General features: G+C 33.4%; 1 protein-coding gene across 1 annotated transcript in view; it reads right to left on the reverse strand.

Moving 5' to 3' along the window:
• Positions 1–222: 222 nt before the first annotated feature.
• The window catches only part of TRPA1 (transient receptor potential cation channel subfamily A member 1), a 39,896-nt gene continuing 12,712 nt past the window's right edge, over positions 223–27,406 (reverse strand). Inside the window, exons 9-27 of the mRNA XM_068672090.1 lie at positions 23,585–23,684; positions 22,405–22,505; positions 20,981–21,150; positions 20,729–20,893; positions 19,274–19,388; positions 17,881–18,047; positions 16,837–16,930; positions 16,425–16,484; positions 15,023–15,121; positions 13,088–13,158; positions 12,501–12,648; positions 9,789–9,878; positions 9,398–9,567; positions 7,185–7,314; positions 6,873–7,055; positions 5,788–5,856; positions 3,846–3,956; positions 3,215–3,312; positions 223–1,342 (exon numbers count right to left, since the gene is read on the reverse strand). Of these exons, the coding sequence (XP_068528191.1) occupies positions 1,111–1,342; positions 3,215–3,312; positions 3,846–3,956; positions 5,788–5,856; positions 6,873–7,055; positions 7,185–7,314; positions 9,398–9,567; positions 9,789–9,878; positions 12,501–12,648; positions 13,088–13,158; positions 15,023–15,121; positions 16,425–16,484; positions 16,837–16,930; positions 17,881–18,047; positions 19,274–19,388; positions 20,729–20,893; positions 20,981–21,150; positions 22,405–22,505; positions 23,585–23,684 (2,373 nt within the window). The 3' untranslated portion in view covers positions 223–1,110. The remainder of the gene's footprint in view (positions 1,343–3,214; positions 3,313–3,845; positions 3,957–5,787; positions 5,857–6,872; positions 7,056–7,184; positions 7,315–9,397; positions 9,568–9,788; positions 9,879–12,500; positions 12,649–13,087; positions 13,159–15,022; positions 15,122–16,424; positions 16,485–16,836; positions 16,931–17,880; positions 18,048–19,273; positions 19,389–20,728; positions 20,894–20,980; positions 21,151–22,404; positions 22,506–23,584; positions 23,685–27,406) is intronic.

Below are 27,406 nucleotides of genomic sequence, written 5' to 3' on the forward strand. Positions count from 1 at the left end.
CCATGGTAATTTTAAGGTACAAGTCTCCCCGATTAGTAGTGCTATTCTGTGGTTTTTGAGGACTGGACAAGTTCTGTACAGTGAGAATTAATTTTCTGGTGTCTACCTTGGTTTTAAATAAACAGGAACAGTAATTGTTCCTTACATGAAGAATTAATGCATAGTAAGCTCTTAAACAAATAGTCTAAATTCAAAAGCATACCACAGAAGACTGCAACCACATATAGGCACAATTAGTTTATTAGCACTATTTTTGCAACAAATATACTCAGGTACTTAAACACAGTTTAATTCATGTTTATTTCCACATCTGGTATATTACCGTATATTACATAATTCATTGAATATCTAGTAAATAACAAAACCAGTGTGCAGATAAAAGCAGCAAGGTCAGTTTTCAGGATATCAGGAAGGCCAAAATCACACTAGCAGTATAAGGACATTAAGTTGTAAATTACTAGTATTTAGCATGTCATTCTATCATTGCTATAGGCATACTAGTCCAAATGATTCCTCTGAGAGTTGCATATAGTTATCCACAAAAGAAAACGGTCCTTGCCTTAGATTACATTTTTGTAATCTTTTTTATTTCTTACCTTTCAGGCCTGATCCTGCAGTCCTTACTCAGCAAAGCTTCCAAAGAATCTGCCAGGTTAGTTTCTTACTTTTTGTTAGTCTACATAAAGCCCATTGGCTCTCTCAAAACATCTGAACACTAGATGAATTGGAATTTGAACTTCTAAAAATTCTGAAATTCTAAAAATAGTTGTAACAGAAAGCATTGTAGTTAAGTATATAACTAACAGCATTAGGGCCAAATTCAGGAATAGACCTAGAAAGAAGCCTTGGGAACTGTCAGGACAGCAAGGCTGGCATCTGGTGAGTTAGGCACTTTCCTGATTAGTCAGCTACTTTCAGGATCACAGTTTTGGATGTAGACATCTTTAGTCTCCTTAAATACTGTTTTAAGCACCTACATCCTTGTTTGGATCTGAATTCATTTTTATACTTGAATAAATAATGTGTCACATTGACATTATGCACAGACATTAAGATAACTGACCCCAAAGAAAAGCAAAATATTAATACACCATACTATCACAGAAATATCTAGAAGAAGCTATTGTTCTTTTCTGTGCTTGGGTTAGGCACATTTGTTTTAACAGCTTTTAACACTGTATCCCATTTACTATTCTTATGTTCTAACTGCCTTTTCCTAAACTTGTGCTGAAATAAATCATTGCTGTCTTCATCCTCAGCCTCTGATACTATCTCCATTTTTTGTATAATCAGTTTAATGAGGTCGTGTTGCTTTTCCAACAGGGTTGATAGATCTTTGAGCCTAAAAGAAGATTAAAAAAAAAAAAAGAGAGAGAGAGAAAAAAAAATGCATAAAAGGGGCTTTGCCATTTGGTTTCAAAGGACAGATACAAAAGATCTGTCAGTCCTCAATTTCACCCTTCTGCTAATTATCTCTGGAGTACATTTGATTTTTTAAGCTGTGGTACTTTTCCAGGTTCCAAGAAATTATATTAACAAGTTTATGGATCTTGAGATAAGTGACATATATTTAATGTAAGAGCAGTCTCACTCTCAAATAAAGTAAAATTCTGAACTTTCTTCCATAGTTCTGACTCAATTAATATGGCAAGGAAAAAAAGACCAGGTGTGCAACAGCAAATAAGCATTCAGACACCTGGTGGACTTCACAGCTACTTTAACAGCACGTGTCAAACTGATGAGACACATACTAATTTCTTTAAAAGTGCTATCCAAAGTTCAATCAATACAAATAAAAAACATCATTTAGCATCACACATACAGAACACATTATCTGTTAACTTTTAAGGAACAATGGAATAAATAGTAAATGTGTGTAGAAACTGTCTTTATGAAAGCGTGAAGCAGGATTTTTAAAATTCTACTTTTTAAAATTCACAAAATTACAGCACAAAGTCATGTAGAGAGTGACTGAAAAGACTCTTTGAAGAACACTTTGGGTTTTCTTTAGTTACTGTTGTTTTCATGTGGCTATCAATCAAGTACCATAAGAATTAAAGTAGTGTAACAATTAGCTAGCATTAATGAAAACAAAATGAAACAAAACAAAACGAAGAGTGTAAATACTCGGTGCTGATTGCCACTAGCTTCAGCAGGAACTGAATGCTGTTTCGAACTCTGACAACAAAAACATGTTGGCAACACAGTAAAACGAATATTTGTGACATATTTTTGGAGCAGAATTTTCCATAGTGAAGTGGCCACAAGTTATTCCATTCCAAATAATTCTATAATTATAGAAAATATTATTTTTATTCCTTCTTTGTAGAAAAACAAAGAGTATGTTCTATGCTGTTTCATAATACGCTGATGTGGCATAGACTTGAAGAAAGACTTGTTAAGTTCCATGGCTTGCCAACATCTGTAGGGTGTATCCACAGCCCCTCAATTCTTGCTCTGTCCTACATACTTCAGTCCTACATATTTCTTCAGATTATGTGCAGGGCAAAAAAAAATCAGTAGATTAAAAGGAGAGACAGAACGAGCTTGGGTATGGAGGCAGGGGAGGCATTGATGGGGGGGGAGAGAGAGAGAGAGAAAAAAATAGATTTTTATAGCAGTACATTCATGGAAGGCTTTTCTGAAACCATTCCTATGGATAACACTGGACATTGGTAAGATAAGTAAGAAAAGTACAATACAGAGAATTCTTTCCAAGGTTTTAGGAAACAGATGATTTGTCTGAAGGAGAACCAGGACAACAATCAATTTTTTGGGAAAAAAAAATGAAGAAGATTTACCATCTGACCACTGCAATGTCAGTTACAGATTGTGTGTATCTGCAAACCAACTGGAATTACTTTAATTTTAATTTTAGTGTAACTCTGGAAAACCTCCATATCCAAACCTCTGATTTTGAAATGAAAGTTCATTTTCCTCATTAGTTTAGTTCAGTTTAATGTACAATCGACCTCCACCTCCTTTGCTGCCATGGGATAAAAATATTTCTCTAACCCTCAAGTATTTTGAAAGTAAATACATTACAGAATATAAAATAAAATACTAAGTTGCCATAGTGATTGAGCTTATTTAAGGACAAAAGATACACTGGATTTTACTTTTCAGGTGTAGCGTTGAGTTTTAGAACACTACATTTAAATAATATATTTGTAATTTCACTGTGCTTACTGTAATAAAGTAACACAATGAATACCTGTATTTCTGCTTCAGAACTTCCAGTTCTAAGGTTGTATCAGTGCTCTGTGCATCTGTGGTAGAGTCCTCACACCCAAAGCAATACTGGAACACACTCTAAACAAAACAAAGTACCAAAATGAAACCAGATTTTATAGTCTGAAAACAGATTAAAAATCCCAAAAGGGCAAATGGTAACAGTTTCAACACACTGTTAAAAGTTGAAAACAATTTCAGTTATAAAGTTATTTTTAGTATATCAAACATTTGTTTTGCAAAATGTGTTTAATCAGAAAATTCATTCTACCAACAACAGTTGAAATTAAAAGTAAACAAATAAAAGAAGAAATGCCAAAAGGGAGTAATTACATTTTCACTCTGAACGACTTCTGTAGCTCGTCTCATCTCATAATGTCACAGATCACTAGGAACTCAAACACTAATTATATTTGAATAAATTGGGCTGCACTCAAACTGAAGACTCGACTGTTCATTTTTAGTGAAGACAATCAAGGTTTAAACATGCTTCTAGTGATATCAAATAATGATCAAGTCTTATTAATACAACATTGCCAGCAATCTGTGTACAAATTAAGTCAATCATAACACATATAAATATGAAATCTTTAGTCTAAGATTCAACATCTTACCATAAATCCACAGTATCTTGGTCTGTTAGGATACACAGTGATTGACTCCTGGTCCACCCGACTTAGGAACCAAAATGGCAGCTTCTTCTCTAAGTTTGTGTGAAGATTAACCTAAACATTATTTTGCATTTAGAGTAAGATATATTCTCTTAAGATAACGACACATTACAATATGAAAATAACAATTATGTCATTACATTCAAATCACTATTACTAGATATCAAGTCCTAGAGGATATCTACACTGCACACCATAGTATAATATTTGATCTGTGTAGTTGAGACACTAGGTAATAACAGATAACTAGATAATAATAATAATTAATAATAACTAGATAATAATAATTATTAATAACTAGACACTATTCATAACAGTATTGAGATTTTTTAGCAGAGTTAAGTATTCCACAGTTATGCACTCTTACAATTAAAATGTGTTTGTTTTTTTTTTTTAAAAAAAAAAAAAACTGAGTTAATTCTTGTGAAATGAATTGAACATCTTTTTTACCTTGAGGGTTACAGTATGGAATTACAGAGTAAAAAAGTTCAAAGACAGAATACTTATCATAGCAACAGATTTTGAAACCAAATAATGAGGGCGATCTTTCTCTCTTTAACTGTGCTATATCCTTTTATTAGGTTCTGGCAGAGCCAGTATAGATTAGGAGGCCAGTAGAATGCCTGTGAGTAAAGTATTCCCAAAGGTAAAATGAATATGTAAGTGGCCTTTTCAGCAGATGTCACCTTTCCATTCATTCTCACATTGCTACAGAAATACTAAGCATACGTATCTAAAAGAAAAGGACATACAGCATAAGCCTTTAAGCAGACAATCATAATCCTATCAAACATACTAAATGTTACATGCTTAATAAAGATTTCACAGCACTGTCTAAAGTGGCAAGACACCACCATTCCTGAGCATTCTGTTGGCAACAAAATACTTAAACAGATGAAAAACATTAACTGCCCTTATACCTTTACTTCAGTCATTTTTATAACTCTTGGAAGGAAATGTTACATATTTCTTCAAATATGCTTGAACTAAGCCAGTACAGCACACAATTGTAAGTTATGTAACTACCAGCAGAAGTAACTTCTGAGCTGTTCTTGTCTTTGGATATTCTGTCTGTGCACACATCTCTCCTTTTATAAGCACTATGTAGGCTCTGAAACTTTCTAGAAAAAGCAGAGCCAGCAGGGAACATGAGCAAAGACACTTCTCTCTGCAGCATATGAATAGCCAGTTTCTATGAACACATTGTGAGAAGCAATATTTACTCTTTAGTTGACAGGTGTATACTTAGCATATTTCCACTTGTGAAAAATCAAGCTTGATATGCAGTTCACAAGGAAAAAAATATATGACAAATTTTGTGTTTCTTAAAATAAATGTAAAAAGGCATATAAATTACTAAACTCTTCTGCTTTTAATGCAAATTCTGTTAGATGTCTACATACATCTTAAGGTATCTAAATACACTTGTAAATGTGACCCTAAGCTCCTTCGTTATACCTGGCATCGCAGAGTATCTTCTTTGTCCACAAACCACCATGAGCATTCAGTACACTGCAATGCATTTGGCTTCCTTTTGATTCTCGTGTACTTTGACCCTCTTTTGACTCACCTTAACAGGCAACACTCCAATTTCAAACAGTGCAGTTATTCACTTTGACATTCTGTTATTGAAATACCTCAAAATTAATTGATCTGGCTCTTCTAATTTGCTTAAAAATGCACTTGCTTACATATGCCTTTTTGACAGTGACTCCCATGATTGAAAATAAGGTTAAGTTAGGATGCCCATGTTCAACAATTTGCTTTATAGAGATGTTGCAATGTTAGTTAGGGATGTTGATGATAAATTAGTTAATTATCTTGATAGTGTTCTGGTTATGCTATCTACTTCCTATAATTGTTGCTTCTATGGTATGCTACTCACCTGCATTGCAATCCTTTTGAGTGCAGCATATTTTTGCACTTCAGCTATGTCCCCAACAGCCAAACCAATCTAAAAATAAATCACAGGACCAAAGAAACATTTTATTGTGTTTTTATTGTTGTATTTCTCACTCACTTTTAAGTCCAGATAACTTGAAAGTTAAATTTGCTTACTTGAATCTGGAAACACAACTCCTTTGTGCATACTTGAAAAACACATCTCAAGAAATGTAGTAAGCTTTTTTAAGGTCAACTGTCTACAACTAATAAAAACAATGTAAAAGATTTGTCAAGGATAAAATCCCTTCTTCTGTAATCCATGATTGCTTTTATGTTAAGAGAAAAATACATGTTGACCACTGATTGAATACTATCACTGTGACAATAAGTAATCTAAGAAAAAAAAATTGATCATTAATGCTCATCTCTTGTAAAACCCTGATTTACTAAATACAATAACTGATGTTCAATGGAATATGGCTGAAAAGGATTTAACTATTATTATTATTAACTATTATTATTATACATGCATTTTATTTTAGCCCTTTCGCACTACGTATAGGTTTTCCAGTTCATTTTGTTTACTTCATTTTGTTTACTTACTTTACTCTCTACAACATGAAGTTAGACCAAAATGTGTGAATGTTGGTCCAGAATCACCCCAGAGCACTAAGCCTTAATTCTTACATTTTTTCCACTGTCAGTACAAAGTCAGAGAAATGTAGCAGAGACCAGAGGGACCTCAGCAAAGAATAAAAATAGTGCTTTTCCTATTCTAAAGTGCTTCTAATAGTGCTCCTGCCTATTCTAAAGTTGAACCCAGGAAATGGGGAAGACTTTCTTGAAGCTCAGCAAATTCCATACAGTTACTACCTGATACAAGATAACTCTACAACAATTAACTGTACAGTAACTGGAGGAAATGTGAGTCAAGGGAAAGGCAACTTTTTAATATATTACTAAGAACGTCTATTTGTTAAATAACGAATGAATGTCACAAGTCAGCACTAAAGTAATGCTATATGCCAAAACTGTGTATAAATATATGCATAATCACTTCTGTATATTGAGAAGTAGTTTACTTACTAGCAAGTTCATAAGAAGTATTGGAATAAGCAAGGTAAATATAATGAGAACTGTGTAGCTCAGGAATGGATACGGCAATTCACTGCTCAGTAATGGATCAAGAAATGCATCATGATAATTTATGTCTCCTAGCATCATTGCAAATGTTTTCATTACAGAAAGCAGTGGCGTGCTGTATGTTTGCTGCAAAAAGAAGAAAAAAAAATCAAGAAAATACCACAAAACTATGAAATTTCTAAGTAATCTCTTGAAATTCTTTATTCAAAGATAATATTTATAATGATAAAAAATTAACTGTGCCATTCAACTAACCTGTGAACCCAAAAGGACAAAGAAACTCAGTCCAAAGGCCAATATCAGGAAAAAGAAAACAACAGCAATCCTAATCAAAGTCCTCAGAATTTCCCAGAACATCACAACATAAATGCCATAATTTTCAAACCTGGGCAATAAGTAAACAGAAAAAGATAAGCAAAATTAAATACTGAAGTTACAGTCTCTTACAGTTACATTACAGTTACAGTCTCTTATATGCAATACAATTAAATATGAAATCAGTTATCCTACTTTCTATGTGTGATAAGAAACATTTCTCCTCTGGACATTCTGAGATGGTCTAAATATTTTGTATTTTCACATGCAAAAGAATGTTCTTATTTATGGCAAGATTAAATTACAGAATCTTATGCTTAATGCACTAGAGCTGCATTTCAAGATAATTATTTTTCATCGACAACTTTTACTCTGTCCATAGTCACTGAAAGTACTATACTGTACAATTTGTTCTCTAAATATTAGGAAATCGTTTGTGTTTTTTTTTTTTTTGCTTTTTTGTGAGGCAAATTAGCAATTAGAACAAAGGACAACTGACACCATTATACATCTAGTAGTCATACACCTGATTTTAAAAGATTTTTCTTTTTATGACACTAGAAGTCATGGAAAACAAATGAGCAGAAAAAAATATTGCTCAGTAAGAGAAGGTGAGTAGCACTATTTTAAGTCACCTGTGTTTCTAACAAGAGTCTGTACGCTGGCAAGCCCCTTCCATTCCTGGTTTACATGAAAACCAATTCTCAGAACATGAACTGTTTTCCCCAAAAAGCAGATTCAGGGACCAGATAACTTTTTAATGCTATGAAAATAGCAACTGAGGAAATCCCTTCATGGGGTTCCTCCTCCTCCCTCTTCCCCCCAGTCTTATTTGCAAGTCTGAAAACATCAAACTGGAAGTAAAGCAAACCTAATCTTAATAAAAATAAATTTGTATTTATTAGATACAACACCACTGAAGTCAACAGAACTACTTGCTTTGAGAAGAGATGGCCCGACTCAGTTACAGAAATGTCTTGTAGAGTACCTGTAAAGTTCTACCGACATAAGCAGGGAAGGGAAGCATTTAATCTCACAAAAGAGGTAAGGTTGGGTACTTTTTACTGTTTAGGTTCCATACTCATTTTGCCCATTGAACACAGCCAAGAAGAGAGGATAAGCCCATTCACTAGTCATCTAAGGCCAGACACATGCAAGGCAAGGTTTGTCAACAGAGGCAATATCATAAAGAGGCAATATCTTTATGATATTTCCTCTGTTGACAAACCTTGTCCTCAAACATCCCAACTACAGTAAAATGCTGTTAAAATTAATTAGCAAATGCATGTTTGTCTATCTGTCAAACCACATGGAATAAGAATCTGAAAAGCATTTATGCCGGGTTATCACTTAGATTCTTTAGCAGCTCAAAACACTTTTTTTTTTTTTTTTTCCTGTTCAGCCATATGTCATCTTTATGCAAGACACTCCTGCTCAGGTACAAACATGTTTTATTAATATTAAGCAGTACATCCACCCTATTTTTCCATCTTCATAACTCTCCTTAAGTTCCTGACTCTCAGACACCACTGTATTACCCGTATGATTGGGGTCATTTATGGCAATAAATAGACTTAATGTCAACTAAAGAAATAATTTCACCCATTGGAATTCTTTTACAGGACATCATGGTGTAAAAAAGTGGGGTGTGCCATTCACTCTGTAAAATGATGGAAGATATTACCCTCCCTCAGGTGTTGTAACAACAGATTGTTGTCCTTTTGCCTCCTGTAATTTGCATTCTTTTTTTGTGATGGTATGTATTTTTATTTTGGGTTGTGTTTTTTTTTTGTTTGTTTTGTTTTGTTTGTTTGCTTGTTCTTCAAGTTGAAGTCTATATAGTATAATAAAACACTTTTTTAAAAGACTTATCCAGTGACTTTGCTCACTTAGCATTAAAATAAGTTTTGTTATTTCTTATGTTTCCATTACACACTGTGATTCCATACATGAAGAGCACAAAAAACTACTTCACAGTTCATAAGTTAAAAAAATAAAAATACTTTAAAAAAATCCTATGATCCTAATCTGGAAACTTGTATAGTTTAAAATAAATACATAAATTAAAAATAGGATTATCACATGATAAGTTACACTCTAGAATTTGTAAAACATTGAAAGTATTTATTGTAAAGTTTGTAAATAATTTTTACCGTTGAAGGTAAAGCAAGAAGTTCATCCAAGACAAGTATACAGCAATTGCTCCACATTCCCACTGCAAATGAGCTGGTGTATTAATAAATAAAGAAGACACAAAAATTATGCTTGTAGTATAAATTGTCCAGTCCAGTAGATTGGAGTAATCCAACAAATATTTCAATTTCTAGGATTTAAGAGAGAGATGCATATTTACAAGTCATGCATCATTAAAGGACTGAATTGAATAACAGGTTTTAAATCCTTTTCTCACTTATAATCTCATATATAGGAATAAATTCTCTTTCCCTTACAATTAGAGAAAAATCATATATATTTCAATATAATACAAACTGCTATGCACATGATTGTGATTGATGTTATGCATATATTTCCTTATGAACTTACCTGCTGAATGAGCTGAAATATTTCTTTGCAGATTCCCAGTAAACTCATAATTAAAACTAAACACATACACACCCTTGTGAAGTATGAGTTCTGAAAAAAAAAAAACAGCACAAAACAAATCAGAAATTGTTAAATGTTTATTTTTGCTCTACCTACTATATATACATTATATTGCCAAGTTAGGATAGTAATAAGCTTATCTGAAGCAAGCAAACAGACTAAATTCTATTTTACTAATGTTTATTGTGAAATTCATGTAATATATATCATGTTTAATGCAAACCAAATATATTAAAATTTGCACATTCCAATGATAAACCATTGCTGTGCAGCTTCCTTGTTACTACTGTTCAAGATTGGGAACTGAAATTGCAGTATTTATGCCACGTTTTTTTTTGGTGTGTTTTGCTACTACATGAACATAAAGATAAATTCTATGGTCCATAACTTCACTATCATATTGTAGTGTCAGGAATAACAACAGAAGTCTTTGGAAGATGCACAATTTGGAGTCCTGGCATCCTTATGTGGCTGCTCTCTTTGACATCTCTCTTTACAATTAGTATCAGCAAAGCCAACTTTATTGTGAAATGCCTTATACTGGCATAGATAACAACAGGGAATTTTATCTTTAATAAATAAATTGTAAAGCCAATTTGCCACCAGAGGTGTTGCTGCAATACATATCAGCATTTGCCCCATTGTGCCCTCTTTAACCTGGATTCAGAGAACAGTACCATGTTCTCTAATGCTGTGCTCCCCTCAGGATCTGGTATTCCTAGTTTCATTCCCATTACAGAATCACTACGACGCTGACTCCCCCACTGCATGACATATGCTGGTGTTGCTTTAGTCTCTCAGGCAGCAACTTCACAGCTCCTCATCAGTACACTGCTTCTCCACCAGTTGGCATCATTCCTCACTGAAGGATAGAACTCACTCGTCCAGATACATTTCTTTCTGATGTCTCAAGGACCTGGGGCAATCAGAACCTTTCCTCTGTCTGCTTCTGTCCTTCTCCTATCTTCCATCAGGAAGATTAGTTAATTTGAGCATGAATTATTCCAGTTCTAGTCTTGGCTTTTGAATTTTTGAGAAACTTGCATGCACTGGCCTGGGTGTGTGGTTCTCAAGACTTTTTCATGCATCAGGATATCCTCATGGACCTTTTATATTCCTTGAGTTTACATTATTTCATATTTCTACTAGCATATCTTTTTTTGAGTTCCTTTTTTTTGTTTCTTTTCTTTTTCTCCCCTGGAATGACATATAAAATATTTTTCTTGTCTATTTTCTTCAAAATCCTTGTTTTTAGTGATAAAAATCACCATTTTAAATTGATTAATTTGAAGATTTCACTGCACAACAATAACTTCTGTCCATTAATGCAAGTATGCCACAGCTTGAGACAGAGCTCTGGGACTCTCCTGCTCTTCGGGTGAACACAGGAGTATAACATTATGCATAAGCTGTATTCACAGGTTCAGCAAAAAACAGTATTTGCAATTTCTTCTTTGAAAGTCTAGTACAATGTTCAGCTTTGGGACAACACAGCCTTCCTAAGGGACAGAATACTGCTTAGTTTTAACTGCAGGAGGGAAACACTTACAAAGACATCAACCAGTCACACCAATGTCTGTCTTTTCTAAAATGTCATTTTGGATTGGGCAAATCTAACTTCTTCAGGTCACTTCAGGTCCTACTTATTGCAGTTCCAGCTTCTGAAAAAAGTTCATTTCTGTCTCCTAACAACCCCAAAGTACCTCTAGAGGACAGGTTTATCCCAAGACAGAGTTCATCCTGGCCTGTTTTCCTTACAGCCCCACCTAAAGCAGCATTTTCACCCAATGCATATCATGAACAAGATCAATATTCACAAATTATTAGAGTATCCTCACATCTACTGTAGTTTTGACTTGCAGATAAATATTCAGAAGTCAACATGATATGCATTTACATTGTTACCTAGCTATGTTTTTCCTTTTGAGATATCATAATTCCAAAACAAGGGTATGTCATTCACATTTTTGCACAACATGATTATTTTTTTTTAATGTTTATACACAAGAAATGAGCCAATACATTTGAAAGTTGTTTTTTTTTTTTTTTTGAGAGTTTTTCATTCATGTATGCTGAATTCTGCTGTTACATTTTTTACTACTGTTGTACATAAAGTAGCTATATACAGACTAGAAAAAACTGTTTTGTCTTAGCCACACAGTTTATGAGCCTACTGAAGAAATACTGGGCCAGCAAGGAGAAGTAATGCATAACACAGGCAAAGAAAACTGTATTTGAACATTCAGAAACACTATTATTGACAACTATTTCTATGTCTTAAACTTAAAATGAGCAATACCCAATTATTTTTGCTGAAAATTAAAAGGATAAAAAATTCTAAAAAAATCCACTATTTGCAGTTTTTTCATGATTAAATACATGTTAATCCTTTTTCTTCAGTGTTAAAGAAATGTTGACTTCAGGGAAGAGGCTGATATAGCCATGTAGCAGACACGAACTTTTCAGAAAAGACTTTGAAAATAAGATATGGAAATTGAAATTTGTCCACAGAAGTTGTTGCTCAATGTTTAAAAATAAACGATTCTATTCAGAGTTGCTAAATAATAAGTAACTGTAGGAAATACATAAACAATCACATCTTCTTGCTATAAAACTCCTAAACATATTCTAAATAGTATGAAAACTCAGTACCTCATATTCTAATGGTCTTGCTTCATAGATTTCTGTTCCATTCAAAGGTCTTCCTGGCTGTATGTGGGTGACCAGAAGAGTCAATGGGATGAGACCCAGAGAATATATGCCTAGATTCATCAGATGTGCTCGAAACCCATAGGCCATCCTTGAAAGTAAAAATGTTCACAGTTACAACACTTTACAAATTTATAAGAGCCTGCATTTAAATTTAATAGCCAACAATGTTCTCACGATGAGGAAACAAGCATTTTTCAAACATCCTTTCAGGATGAGCTTTGTGAGGAAAAAAGTATATCAGTCATTCTGAAATATTGTTCCTTTTCTTTTTAGCTCAGTGATAAGTGAAATATCAAAAAAAAAAAAAAAAAGACAGCATTTTTTTTTGTATCCATCAAAGAATCACTACTAAGTACTAAACCACATTAGCATAATCTAAGTATGCTTATGATGTGTTGTGCAAATACATTTGCTTTAGTAACATCATAGTAGTATGTGTACTTTACTAAACAGCTCTCAGGTACAATAGCCTTCATCCTGACATGCAATATTGTATCTATAAATTGTATCTATAAAAATACACCTACCATTTCATAAGCAAATATTCTTTGCACACAGGATGGCTAAGTAGCTCCATGCGATTGTGACGTACCATGGCCTACAAAACGAGAAAGTGCAAGGATCCAATTTGTTTCTTCTAGATGAGTAAAGCACTTAAAAACAAGTTTGACCACCTTCTTAGCCTGAATATTAGCCTAGTGAAAACCACATTGTTTGTAAAATATTGCAAAGTTCTTTTGATTATTCACTTTTGTCCAAAGCTATTAGAATTCTTCTTATATATGAGAAGAGACTACCCAGCCATTCTGTTCTCTCCTGTAGCTTGTTAGAATAACAGGTCTATTTCAAGCTTTAAAAAAAAAAAAAAAAAAAAAAAAAATGTGATGTGAAATGTGAAAATGTAGATGTGAAATGACCATGATTTTCTAGTTGCGTTTAATTAGAAAATAATTTATTCTTAAAAACTATATCAAATCTAGTTGCCAACAGTAAGTTCAAAAAGTAATCAAATATAACCTGCAATATTGTTCTGTAAATGTTTTCTGCCAAAGACAGCAAGAACAGATTGGCGGTTTGTGAGAACAGTAAAATTTGCTTTAAGCACAGATTATTTTTTCAGTTAGCATATTAAAAAGTCATCTTTGTCAGGTTTTTCAATATCTTATGTTCCTGAACATGGTCACTACAGGGACTGGAGAACAGTTTTCCTTGATGTACTACCTGTATTTACAGCATATTCTCTTGAAACCAACGTAACTGTTTAAATAAACCAAGAATTTATACCTAATCCTGAAAGACTTGTTATTTATTATTTAGACTATATGAAGGCCCTTCCCCAGGGCTCGGTGCTGCTCCTCTTTAAAATCTTCATCAATGATCTGGATGAGGGAATGGAGTGCACCCTCAGTAAGTTCGCAGATGACACCAAGTTAGGTGCATGTGTTGATCTGCTTGAGGGTAGGAAGGCTCTGCAGGAGGATCTGGATAGGCTGCACCGATGGGCTGAGGTCAACTCTATGAAGTTCAACAAGGCCAAGTGCCAGGTCCTGCACCTGGGGCACAACAACCCCAAGCAGAGCTACAGGCTGGGAGAGGAATGGTTGGAAATCTGCCTGGCGGAGAAGGACCTGGTTGATAGCTGGCTGAATATGAGCCAGCAGTGTGCTCAGGTGTCCAAGAAGGCCAATGGCATCCTGGCTTGTATAAGAAGCAGTGTGGCCAGCAGGGCTAGGGAAGTGATCGTCCCCCTGTACTCAGCTCTGGTGAGGCCGCACCTCGAGTACTGTGTTCAGTTTTGGGCCCCTCACTACAAGAAGGACATCGAGGTGCTTGAGCGAGTCCAGAGAAGGGCGACAAAGCTGGTGAGGGGCCTGGAGAACAAGTCCTACGAGGAGCAGCTGAGGGAGCTGGGCTTGTTCAGCCTGGAGAAGAGGAGGCTCAGGGGCGACCTTATTGCTCTTTACAGATACCTTAAAGGAGGCTGTAGCGAGGTGTGGGTTGGTCTGTTCTCCCACGTGCCTGGTGACAGGACGAGGGGGAATGGGCATAAGTTGCACCAGGGGAGATTTAGGTTGGATCTTAGGAAGAACTTCTTTACCGAAAGGGTTGTTAGACATTGGAACAGGCTGCCCAGGGAAGTGGTGGAGTCACCATCCCTGGAAGTATTCAAAAGACGTTTAGATGTAGAGCTTAGGGATATGGTTTAGTGGGAACTGTTAGTGTTAGGTCAGAGATTGGACTCGATGATCTTGAGGTCACTTCCAACCTAGAAATTCTGTGATTCTGTGAAGTTTAGCTCATACTTTATTACAATGTACTTTAAATATACAGTTAGGACCTTAGGAGAAGAAATATTATGATAAAAATATAAAACACTTGATTTTATCTCAAACAAGACAGCATGGAATTATGTCAATTAAACAAACAAACAAACAAAAACAACAACAAAAAAAACAACTTACATTTAAAATGGCAAGTGGTTCATAGAAAATATCTTCACTATCCTTTAATTTCTTGTTAAGTGTCAGAGGACACTGAAGATATCTGAAGTTATATTCAATCTGAATAACAGACATACATCAGCACTTGAATATGATAAAACTCATAGTCTAAGACTGAGATAATGTGCTAAATTTTAAAATACTAATCCTTTAGAGAGAAAAAAAATATTGTGTCAGAGTAATTAGAACACTGATGTTCACTAATTATTAGTCACAAACAGCGTGAACACATGTCATCAAAATACAATGTATGATTGCAAGATGTAAGATTGTAAGAATAGTCATTTTAAACTCAGTCATTTTAAACATTGTTAAAAAAAAAAGGGACATTTATTCTTAAAATATTATAGTTTAAAAAGGTCATTCTCGTATCTATAATTCATTTTTTATGTTGACTTCAAAGAAAATATTGTATTTTAAAGTTATATGGCATTGGTAATACAATATAAAGAAAATGTTTAGTAGCAGAAAATTCTCAAGTTTTCTGTTAATGTAGTAAATCATAATATTTTTTTTCAATATGGTTTTAAAGATAACATAACTGTAGAACATTCATGCCTCTTCAGCATTGTGGAAGCAATTTACTGCTTAAAATGTTGGACAAGAATTTACAAAAAAAAAAAATGTATTCAACTTGGAATTATTTATGACAACAGTATTTCTTATGACAGGCATGCATTTCATATACATTAATAGATATTAATATTTCTGTCACTGTTCTTTTGCAATATCCATAACCTCTGACACTCAGCTTGACTGTAAGAATTTACACAGCAAGGTTAAAGTCAATAGTTTGCCCAGGTTTTATGTTATACTTGCTAAAATGCATAAGCATGAAGGTTACAGAAACTGAACTTCAAAGCCATTTGCAGCCCAAAGGATAAAATAAGATCAGTCACCAATGTTTTCTGTTAAGATTTTTTTTTTAAGATTTTTTTTGTTATTATTATTTTTACATACAAACATACAATAAATAGAATTACTGTCTTTGCAATAAAGACAAAGACTAATGGTTGAAGATTGCTAGTGTCTGATGAAGTGACTTTAAAAAGTCTTCCCAATACTGACAATTTTTTAACAAATACATATTAAAAGCATAAATCCAAATTTAATTATTGGTAACTATGGAATTATTCATGAATGAAGTTAAAATATTAGTCAATTTGAATTTATATCAGGACACTTATGTAACTACAGAAAATATGTAAGATTATTAATATTAGTGGCTAAAAGGCAAGCTGATGATTTTCTAAGTTAACTATTACCCAGATAATGCACTGGTGTTATTGCCAGGGACATTATGACATATTCCATTCTAAGACCATAAAATGTACTGTCTTCATAAATTTTTTTGTCCACTTACATAGAAGTCTCGACTTGTCTTTTCCTCTGAAGACTCAATTATGCAGTTGTCCAAAACCAGCTTTGAAGATGAACAGAAAAGTGAATGAAGGTGATACAGATAATGTTTATCAGAATGAACAGAAAACATTTGTAGCTAAAGAAAAAGACATTCAAATATGGCAGTCATCTCATGGGAGTGCTCATTCAGTCAGGTTATATGGTAAATATATATTTTATGTTATGAATACATAAAACTCCAGAGTTTACATGTAGGATAATAAAATTAAATCAATGTATGAATTCATGTTGTTCCTATTTTATAATAATCCATGTTAGTGAGGATGGCATTATAAAAACAAAGGCAAATGATGCAATGTAACCAAAGGGGCTTTTTGGTGCAGTTACGTTTTTAATATTTGCAGTGGACTTACTTTAAAAGAATCAGGAAGATACTCAACCATTTCCAGCAAAGGACACTTATTGGCATTAGAATAGTGAGAGAATGTTAGAACAGCTTCTTCCCATCTGTAAAAATAAATTGAAATAATCAAAAAGGAAGAGTTACTTCTCTTTTAAATTAAACTAGTTTTAGATTATTTGAGTTTTATTTTAGATATTATCTTGCAAATCACAATATGTAGTAAGTTTACATACCATCACATGGAAAATCAGATGTAATTGAGTAACATTTTGGATGCTTCCATCATATCTAGTTCTGTTAGCAGTTAAGCAGAAATGTTTCAACTGTGTTAAAACGTTCTCAAGAATAAGTATCCTTCCAAAGGATACTTCCTATTCCACAGGAAACAAACTAAAGCTGAAATCTCAGGTTGCAAGATTAGATGAGTAAGATAAATACAGTTAAATACTGGCAGTGCTCCTGCAACTCTTACCAAAAAATGCACTCATCTAGCAGTGGTGCAATACTTTTGCTCCTGAAGTGGAACTTGGTTATATTTTAATATAAAATATTCTAAATTGCAGTTCAATTGACACATATTTAAAATTTTGAAACATATTTAAAAGAACAATTTAAAATTAATTCCCTTGAATGGTATTATTTTATATATTTTTTTTATATATGCTTATATTTTTATTAAAAGTCTGTAGGTATTGAAACATATTGTGAAAGGACAAAATTATGTATATACGTAGAGAGATGACATGGGAAGGATTACTTATTTTTCATGGTTTCTACATTTGGCTTTTGTTGTTGTTGTTTTCTTGTTTTTGTTTTGTTTTGTTTTCCAGAATCTGAATACACAGTCTAATATGAATAAAACATGTCACATACCTGATGTTCATTACAGTTATCCTATTTTATCACTAGATCACAACGCAATCTCTAGAAATTTAATATAAGAACTCAGTCCTACTTATTAAACCACAGGTTTTCAAAACTTAATCAATCTTAATTTAAAAAAAAAAAAAAAAAAAGGAAAATAAAACACAAAAGCATTTTCTGTGTACTTTACCTTTTGTGCAAGATTACAGCTGATACTACATCTTTCCTCCTATTGTGTATTGCTTCATGGAAAAAAGAAGCTACTGCTTTGTTCAACAGAATTTTTGCACCGTAGTCAAGAAGTAACCTTACTGCTTTTGCATGTCCTTCTTTTGCAGCTAGGTGCAAAGCTGTGTTCTGTACAGAAAAGTAGGACGGAAATGCAAATGAGACTCAAAAAAATAAACTGCCTTTCCCACACTGAAAACCACATGACACTCTCAGTTACAAGACCTAAATCCTTTTACAGGCAATATGAACAAGTAGAATCTTGTCACAGAGAAATTGTAGACAAATTCTTCATTCTACATCTACGGTCAGAATAGTTCATTCCATTTGAAGAGGAAACTCAACTGTAGGTAAGAAAGGCCAATTTGTCAATATCTTTTAGTTTTGTAGCTAACAAATAGTGAGTCACAGATAGGTAAAAATGACAGTGTTGCCAGATGCAAAAAGCCTGCATTTGACGATCAGGAAAAGAAGCATTCAATCCAGATGTACTCATACAAACAAATCTGTAGGCAGATCTTTTTAGGAGAAACCTTTTTTTTTTTTTTTTTTTTTTCTTTATTATGTTCATAAAAGTAGGGCAATGAGTGGTATAGGAATCAAGTGACACTGAAATTGACATTTGAAAGCCTTCCCAAGTGACCCATATTTTCCTGAGGAAACTTAGAAACTAAACATTGGCTTCTGATTGATTTCTAGGCAACAGTTTTTCCTAAACTACTAGTTCTGAATGTCTTCATCATCATTTCTCTGAGAAATTAGCAACATCTTCTGTGTTGACAACTGAACAGTTCTTTAAAATGATCTCCCTGTGTTTTCTGATGAAAAACTGTTAGGCATGTTCATACAAGAAATCTTCAATCCAGGAACTATGTTCTGTCTTTATTCAAAACTTCAGAACAAGACAGAAGATGCATTTGTTTGATATGGCTGTTCAGAACAGGTGGATTTCATACTGTATGTTGATGAGTATTATTTGATGTTGGATTTCTTTTAATCTGTATGGGTTTTTAAAAATTAAATTACCAGTGCTTGTATTATATTATTAAAATACTGTTGAGCTGTAAAGGGGGCAAGAGAGACAAGTCCAACATACTCAGCACATTACTTTTTGATATTTTGTTTATTTTGTATCCCATAATAATAATTATAATATATGTATTAATATAAAATAATTTCATTAATTATGCTAATCTAAGTGATAAACTTTAACAACAATTAAATATAAACTGACTTAAAAAAATTGAATATTATAGACGCAATACACAGTGAAATGCAATCTACTAACAGTATACCACCAATATTTGCTCTAGAAGTAACAGATGACAAACAAATAACATTATGTGAACACATACCCCTTCTTCATCCACTCTGTCAGTACACTTCACATTAGTATCCAAAATTATCTGCATTGTGCGAGTGTATCCTCCAAAGGCAGCATGGTGCAGGGCTGTCCAGCCTTTATAATCACTTACATATAGCAGATACAAAAAATACTAATTAGAAACAGAAAAGCCTTCCATAAATTTCAAATAAATGTAATTGCCTTGTTCTTTGACTCAAACATCTTTGTTTTGGCATGACTACCATAGAAATGTGCATGCCTTCTATAAACTATTATGTGATAAAAATGCATCACTCTGAAGTAAAAGGTTCAAGACAATAAAAGTATTTTGGTCCCCCTCTCTCCTTTCATCTCTCTATTCATATATAAATGGGGATTGCACCCATTTTCTTAGGTGTCCCTTGAAAATTAGTCAAATATTTACAATATTCTGTTACTAATACCTGCAACAGAGATGGCATAGATCATGACCGCGTTATAGAATTATGTGTTTAAAGGCAGTAACATAAAAATCATTGTAAGCACACAAATTTATTCCAATTAATATTATTTCATTGTAGTTTAACAAAATTAAGCCTTTAATCACATAGAACTTATCAGGTCACTTCATCAAAAAATGCTAATTTTAAATCTAAATAAAGCCTAAATACATACATAAATACTAACTTGTGCACACACATATTATATATCAATCATCATCCCTATCCTAGCTAGGTGGTCTAGTCCAGCTAAGAAAACATGAAATAAAGAGCCTGACAGCAGTCCACTTAGTTGGTCCTCCACAGTCATAAATACTGAATGTATGACAGGTCTGTTTGGTATAGGATCTCTTCAGAACACCTAGATCCCTAGCTCCAAGGTGCAGATGCAGTACAGATTGTCAAGGATTTGGAAACATAGCATTTGAAAATTAAAGCTCTAGAATGTACCATGTAAACAGGAGTCTAAAGATTTTAAACTTTCACTAGGTTTGGCTCACACCAGGTTTTGCAGGGAACTTTGAAAATCCTGTCAGGATGTGGAGCTGCTTTGAAAATCTTTGACCTGAAATTGCGACTGAGAGTGAAAGGCAAGTTGCCCGAGAAATACCCACTCTGAGAACCCATACCCAAACCTGTAAGCAAATATAAAGGGAATATCAGTGAAGCTGACATGATTATTTTATTTCTAAAACAGTATTTTTTCCATAAAAAAATACAGTATTTTTCTCTCAGTTGGATTTAGAGAAATCTCAGTTTTGTCAGCATTAGTAGTCCTGGTTCTATGCATGAGGCAGGAGGGAGGTACAATCAGCTTATTTTTATAAATATTATATAAATTTACTTTATTTAATATATATGTATGGATTTGTATATACTATTTATTATTATATATTGTATTTATATTGTATTAGCTTCCCAGTTACTGGAAATAAAATGTAAGGTGATAGTTCTTTACCTTAATGAACAGAAATCTGAACACTTACCAGAGGAAAAGGGCCCCTCTCTTCAGAAGAAACTGAACTACCTTCTCATGACCATTCTGGGCTGCCAAATGAAGGGGAGTCATTCCCTTCTTATCACCTTCATTCAAAAGTCTTGTATCTTTCATATCTCTTATAAGTCGTTGACATGTATTGATGCGTCCATAGCTTTGAAAGATAAACATATAAATTATTGTCAAAGAAATATGGATGGGAAAATGGCATTGATTGCACAGCCGAGACTGTACTACTAACCTGGCAGCAAAGTGTAAGGGTGACTTCTTGTCCCTGCTCTTAGAATAAATGGAAACATTCAGGCTGAGTAAATTATTTACAGAGAGGGCCACACCTTGTCTGCATGCATAATGCAATGGAGTGCATCCTTCATTATCTTCATCCACTACAAGATTTTTAATATGTTCCATCTGTTACCCCCAAAAGAACAAAAGCACAGAATTACATTTATATCAATGTTGCTTCAGCTTCTAACAGTTCCTAACAATTGCATTAATAATTTTAAAGCAGTATCTAAAAACAAAAAATAAATAAGTGTAGTAATAATGAGCACTTAATATCTGCTGATTAGTGGGTCATCATTTTTAAAAACAATTACTCTTTGGAGAACACAGCAACTTGCCAAACTGTGCCCTCACTGCAATCCATCCATAGAACAAGTGTAACACAGGAGATTCTTTGCTGCCATTCAACCACAATGATTAACAACTCACTGATGTTAATAGAAGGATTGTACAGAAAGCAAGGGTAGTCTATAGTCTTTATTCAGCAGCAAAACTTCTGGATGTCAGGAACTACCAGTTCACTGTTTTGTGGTATAATTTTTTACCCCAATTTCTTTTTCCTCATCTTCGTTCCCTGTTTTTCTCTATATCTTGTCTAACACTACTCTATGTATATCCTTTCTTAAAGAAACCAAGAATCTCCTCCCTCAGTCTGCTCCACTGTTTGTATGATCAATAATTAGAAAGTCAATGTAGACAAGCAAGATTTACCACTCTTTAAAGTTGATTCCCAAAATTTGCTGAAAAAGGAGAATAAATCCATTCTGCACTACTAATCAAAATTGTTTACAGAGTCCAGCCAACATAAGATCAGTTATATGTGATTCACATTTAAAAGGTTGTTTCTAGAACTTTGAAGGCTAACAACTTTAACTCTTTCAAACAAGCTTGGGTTCTATCAATATGAGTTCATCTCAGCATAGCCAAATACAAATCTGTATTTTAAATCATTTTAAAAGGAAATACAAGACTTCATTACAGTCCAGTCCACAGAAAAATCCTGAAGAATAGAAGGTAAGCTATTTAAGTCCTAGAGCTTGACTGAATATGAGCATGTCCTCTAGTTTTACTGCATGCAAACTGGGAAAGTAGAAGTGAAAAGTTCTATATTTTATTGCCTACCTCTTGAGCTATTCAATCCCCCAACAGCAAAATAATTTATGGGATTATGTTATTCCTTTGCCTGGCAATAAGAAAACTGTATTATTGCTTTGAAAAGTTTTCATGAGAGATATGTACCTGTTCAAACTATTTTCTGTGACACTGGGCAACTTAGAAAGCACCAGAAACTTTTACCAACATTCCAAAATAAAAAGGTAGTTCTTCCTTTACATTTTCTAGTAAGGGTAACAGATAGACATAAATTGATGCTTACTGTACCTGCAGAAATTTCTCATTCAGATGCTGTAATCCTCCAGGCTGTAACACCGTCAAATGCAAGAAATTCCGACCAAGATGATCTTTTAATGATACATTTGCTCCTAGATAAATATGGAAATAAATACCAGCAACTTCAAAACTGCTGGTCCCTGGCACTAACTGACTATGTTTACAACAGAGGAACAAATGTTGAAAATAAATCCATAAAATAACAAATATAATTTCAAGTCAACGTTATATCATTTTACTTATACCTCCCCCCCCCCCAACACAACTAGTAACACTCAGATTTATTCAATGCATATGCATTTTGCAGTTCACTGAAGCACTAAGATTTATATGAGGCCCTTATATTCAGAGATACAGAGCACCCACAGATCAAGAGGTAATTTAAAGATGCAGATGATCAACCTCTTCTCCTATGGGTTTTACAGTCCATTCCAATTGTAATCATACTGTCTTCATGTTTCACTATTTTCAAAATTACAGTAATTTTATCTAGCAAAGCTATTTAAGTAATAATCTAGAGAAATACTACATAAAGCAAGCAACAGGAAATGGGAGCTTTCCCAGTTATGAAAGAAAGAAAAAAAAAAAGTGTCTTATTAAAGTTTTTGACCTTGATACAACTTTAAAACTTTTATTATAAGGTTTCTTAACAGTTATGTTACCGTTAACAAGAAGAAATACACTAACAATTATTAGCTTGCACCAAAGGTATAGCAATTGAAAAATATAGCTCAAACATTGTCAAGGTAACCATGAATCTATAAAGTCACAAGTAGTATTTTAAATATGAGCTTTAACACTTAAAGATTGATTTCTGATATGAAACACTATTTTTTGTAAGTGGTGTATTTATTGCACGGTTCTTATTACTTTGTGAACTTCTAAGGAATAGAGGGATGGGGTGCCAGTGCCACCTCTGCCTTGAGAAACATGAAACATAGCCCACATTTTTTTCTATGGCCTATCCATTCTATATGAAAAACAGTGAAACCATGTCTAATTCTGCCTTTACCTCCAGAAACACCAGCACAGAGCAGCTGTTTAACTCAGATACGTCTGGACTGTATGCTGAAGTATTGCATTAAAATTGAGAGAAAAGTTGAATGTAGAGATTTCATATGTATGAACCCTGCTCAAAGAAAGTATGTCATATACACATATTCTTTTGTACCTTTTGAGAGCAGTAAATTCACAATTTTCCATGATGCACAAGAAGTTGCCAACAGAAGCGGGGATCGACCTTCTATGTCAACACTATCAATATTTGCTCCCTGCAATAAAAATTTTCAAGTTTATCATGAAAAATGAATAAATATGATTTTAAAATTGTGTTACTCTTTAGAAGCATAGCAGAACTATAGGCATTCTTAGTAAATATACATGTTCCAGATAAGTAAATTCAATAAACATTTTATGTATTTATATTAAAAAAATGTTTTTAAACTACCAGCCACAACACAGTCATCTATCTGTCTTTAGATGCCTATTTCTAAGTATACTGCACTAACACCACATAATCTTTTAATAGGGTACCCTCCCATGCATATGAATACTTAAAATATATACTTCTAACTTGAAAATACTTAAAACTTTGGAAAATACAAAAATTGCATCCCTTTTGATGATCTTTTACCTATCAAACAATTAGCAGAACAACAGCCTTCTGAACTACTGTACTATACTAGATGAATACTAATCAAGAAGTGATACATCCAGGAATATAAAGTTTGATCTGTATAGCTTGATCTACCTTCATTTTCTATTATTGATCATAAATTATGTAAGCCAAGTTATTTTTTTAAAACCCGAAGTAGCTGTATCAACAACAGACACATTTTTATTCTCCAAACTTAAGGTTTTTGATATGACCTTTTTCCTTGGGTGAAGCTCAAGGACTGGAATGAGATATTCCAGCAAAAGCACAATGTTGATGTTATCTATTTTTGCACAAGATGCATAATGGCAGGAAAGTGTGGTCACCATGGTGACCTATGGTCATATCAGTACAATGTTATGAGCATAAACATGTCTATCTAAAAAATCCTGCCAACAAGGGAGCATGGTGATACAAGTAAATGAAATAATGAGATATATATTTTATAATGCTGTAGATAGAGTTTTTCTAGATATCAAGTGCAAGTGAAACTGGATGGAGTGAACAAAGCATGCAAAAAGAAAAAATCTATATCAGATGTTATCCAAAGATCACTGAAAAAAAAAAAAATCAATTGGAGTTTTTATATTAACATGAATAATCTTTGGGTCCAGTCCAAATTTGACAGAGAACTAATAATGATAATGATCAATATTTAATTTCTAGGATAGTAAAACCTGTAATATAGTAATAAGAAGTGTGTAATAAATGCACTATGTTTACTTTACGAAGAGAGAAGAGGAAGCTTTCAATGTATGTTGATGAAATGTTTGAGGGTAACACGTGCAGGACCCTTTCACCAGTCACCTTTCTACAAGGTCTGGCAAACTCTGAAAAATGTTCTTATTGATCAAAGGAACAAACAGAAACCTGTTTATCCAAATGGCTTGCTCATTTCAGTGAATACAGAGGCACCAACTTCCAGCCAACAATACAATCTTATAATCACCTTCACTCTATTGTCCAGCTCTCAGCAAAACAAGTTCAGCAGCATTCATCCTGTATTTATCATGATACAGAGTAACTTACATACTACCACATATATTTACCATATTTACAATACAGCTGAATTAACAACTTGTAAATTTAGCTTCTGAACTCCTTTTACTCTGGCATGTAAATTAATATCTATTAATTAAACAGAAATGAAACGTACATATAAATATTACGTTTAAAGTTGTGAATATCATTTAGTATTTACAGCAATTTAATATGTTCCATTTGGTGAAAATTAAGATTTTAAAAATGGGGGAAAAGGGAAGTTCAAAAAAAAAAAAGTAACAGCACTGCTCATTTACTTTGACTAAGTACATGTCAACAAAGTCTATGAAAATAAACAATCTTTAAAGGAATTAAACTCAGGAAACAACAGACATCTCAATGCTCAATTGTACAATGCACAGGCAATACACAGGCAAAAAAAAAAAAAAAAAAAAAAAAAAGGCTAACTTTCTGATTTTCATGTCTTAATTCTTTTTTATAATTGTGTACGTAACTTGCAAATACAATCATGCCATGTGCATGCACTGACCAGATACTGTGCATCTAATTTTCATACATGTATGTGACAAAGATCATTTTGACATTAGTCAAAGTCACTGTGCTTAAAAGGCTTAATTTGTAAAGAAATTTCTATGCACCAATTTTGTAAAGCTATAAAGTTTGTAATATTTAAATGTTAGAACGCTGACAGGTTTCTGTCTTTCCCTTTTGCTGAGGCTGCAGTGAGTCTTCAGTGACCTAAACCAGGTCACTGAAACACGATCTTTCACTCGTTGCTATGGTTTGTAGAAGCCAAATGCAAAATAACAAAGGACTGTGGAAGAAATATCTACCAATTTGGATTCTGAGTTTTGCATAGAATACTGACCTACAACTTCCAAAATAAAACTGGTATAATTTAAATGAAAACAGTATAATTGTCCATTGTGTCTGGACAATTTTGCTTAGTATAGATAATCTTAACCTTTCTACCTAGAAGAGCTACATTTAACACTTAGTTTACAATGATTTTTATTTTCAAATACAAAAATTACCAAAAATAAGATAAAGAAAGTAAGCAGCGTAAGTCAATTTCCAACAAATATGGATAATTAATACGTAAAATAAATAAACTTTGTTCTTTCTTAAAACCAGAAAGCCATTCTGACCTGAAACATGGTATTCCTTCTGAGCAATAAAAATCACTCCACTTTTTCTTTTTTATTCTCATGTATAAAACAGCATAGGAGAAAATTAGTGATCTCACCAGGAGTTCAATCAGCAGGTAACACAGGTTGCATGTGCTGCACCCTACTAATCTTGAATAGAATATTTTGATTCATTTCCAGAAAGACAAATTAAAACAGTCCTAAAGCTTCTAAATGGTTATATTCTATACGGAAAGCCAAAAAAACCCTCAGCATATAAGAGGCTAAAATAGTCAAAATGACACTCAAGGAATTTAACTTTGTTTTCAGCGAATTTGTGTTCTTAGCAGTGTGAACGATTTTCCCTCTAATACTTTGTGCACACAAACTGCCAAATGTGAAAACATGTGCCGGTATTTCTCAGGTAATAAACTCTGTAGACAGGTTGTTTTGTCAGCCAGGTTTCAGCAGTCAAACCTCACCATTTCACATCTGGATTGAAAATAAGCACAACATCTATTTCTAACTAAATCAAATCCCTTTAAGAGAATCTTGGGAAAAGCAAAACTATATGCAGAATTGCTCTTAATGTAATTACCAAGAAACGAAGTAAAAAAATCCTAGCAGTCATAAAATGGGAAAGTCTACTGACTTCTGAAAGTTTCCTCAGCAAACAGAGTGCGGCATATAATGGTTGTATGAGCCTTAGCTTAATTTGTATTAATGGACACTTGGAGCACTGCCAGCAGCATCCCCAGTTACTTTTTTTCCTCATTCTCCCATGTAGTTACTCTGTGAAGAAATATAACCAAGCTACTCAGAGTAAAAGGCATTTCTAGATCATGAACAAGCTTCGATACATGGCTTTATAATCCCAGAAGAATGGTATGTGCATATATTAGACAATGATTTATTTCTGGAGAAATCAGATTAAATTTAATGCATGTTTAGCTTTTATTTCGTATTTCATATCATAAAAGTGAAGATGCCTGAACCAGTCTGTCATATCTGGTAAAAGATGTTTATGAAACTTTTCTAAGTAAGCAAAATAGAAATTAAAATGCAAGCTTTCATTCTCTGTAACTGTGGATTACTATAACAGAGCCTTAACTACCACTGTACTTTAACTGTCAATTATGCTTTATGAAATATATATATATAAAACCTATAGCTAAGAAAACATTCTCCTTTATGAATTTCTCTATGCAGA

Source organism: Anas acuta, chromosome 2, assembly GCF_963932015.1.
Source record: "Anas acuta chromosome 2, bAnaAcu1.1, whole genome shotgun sequence".
NCBI classification, from domain to species: Eukaryota; Metazoa; Chordata; class Aves; order Anseriformes; family Anatidae; genus Anas; species Anas acuta.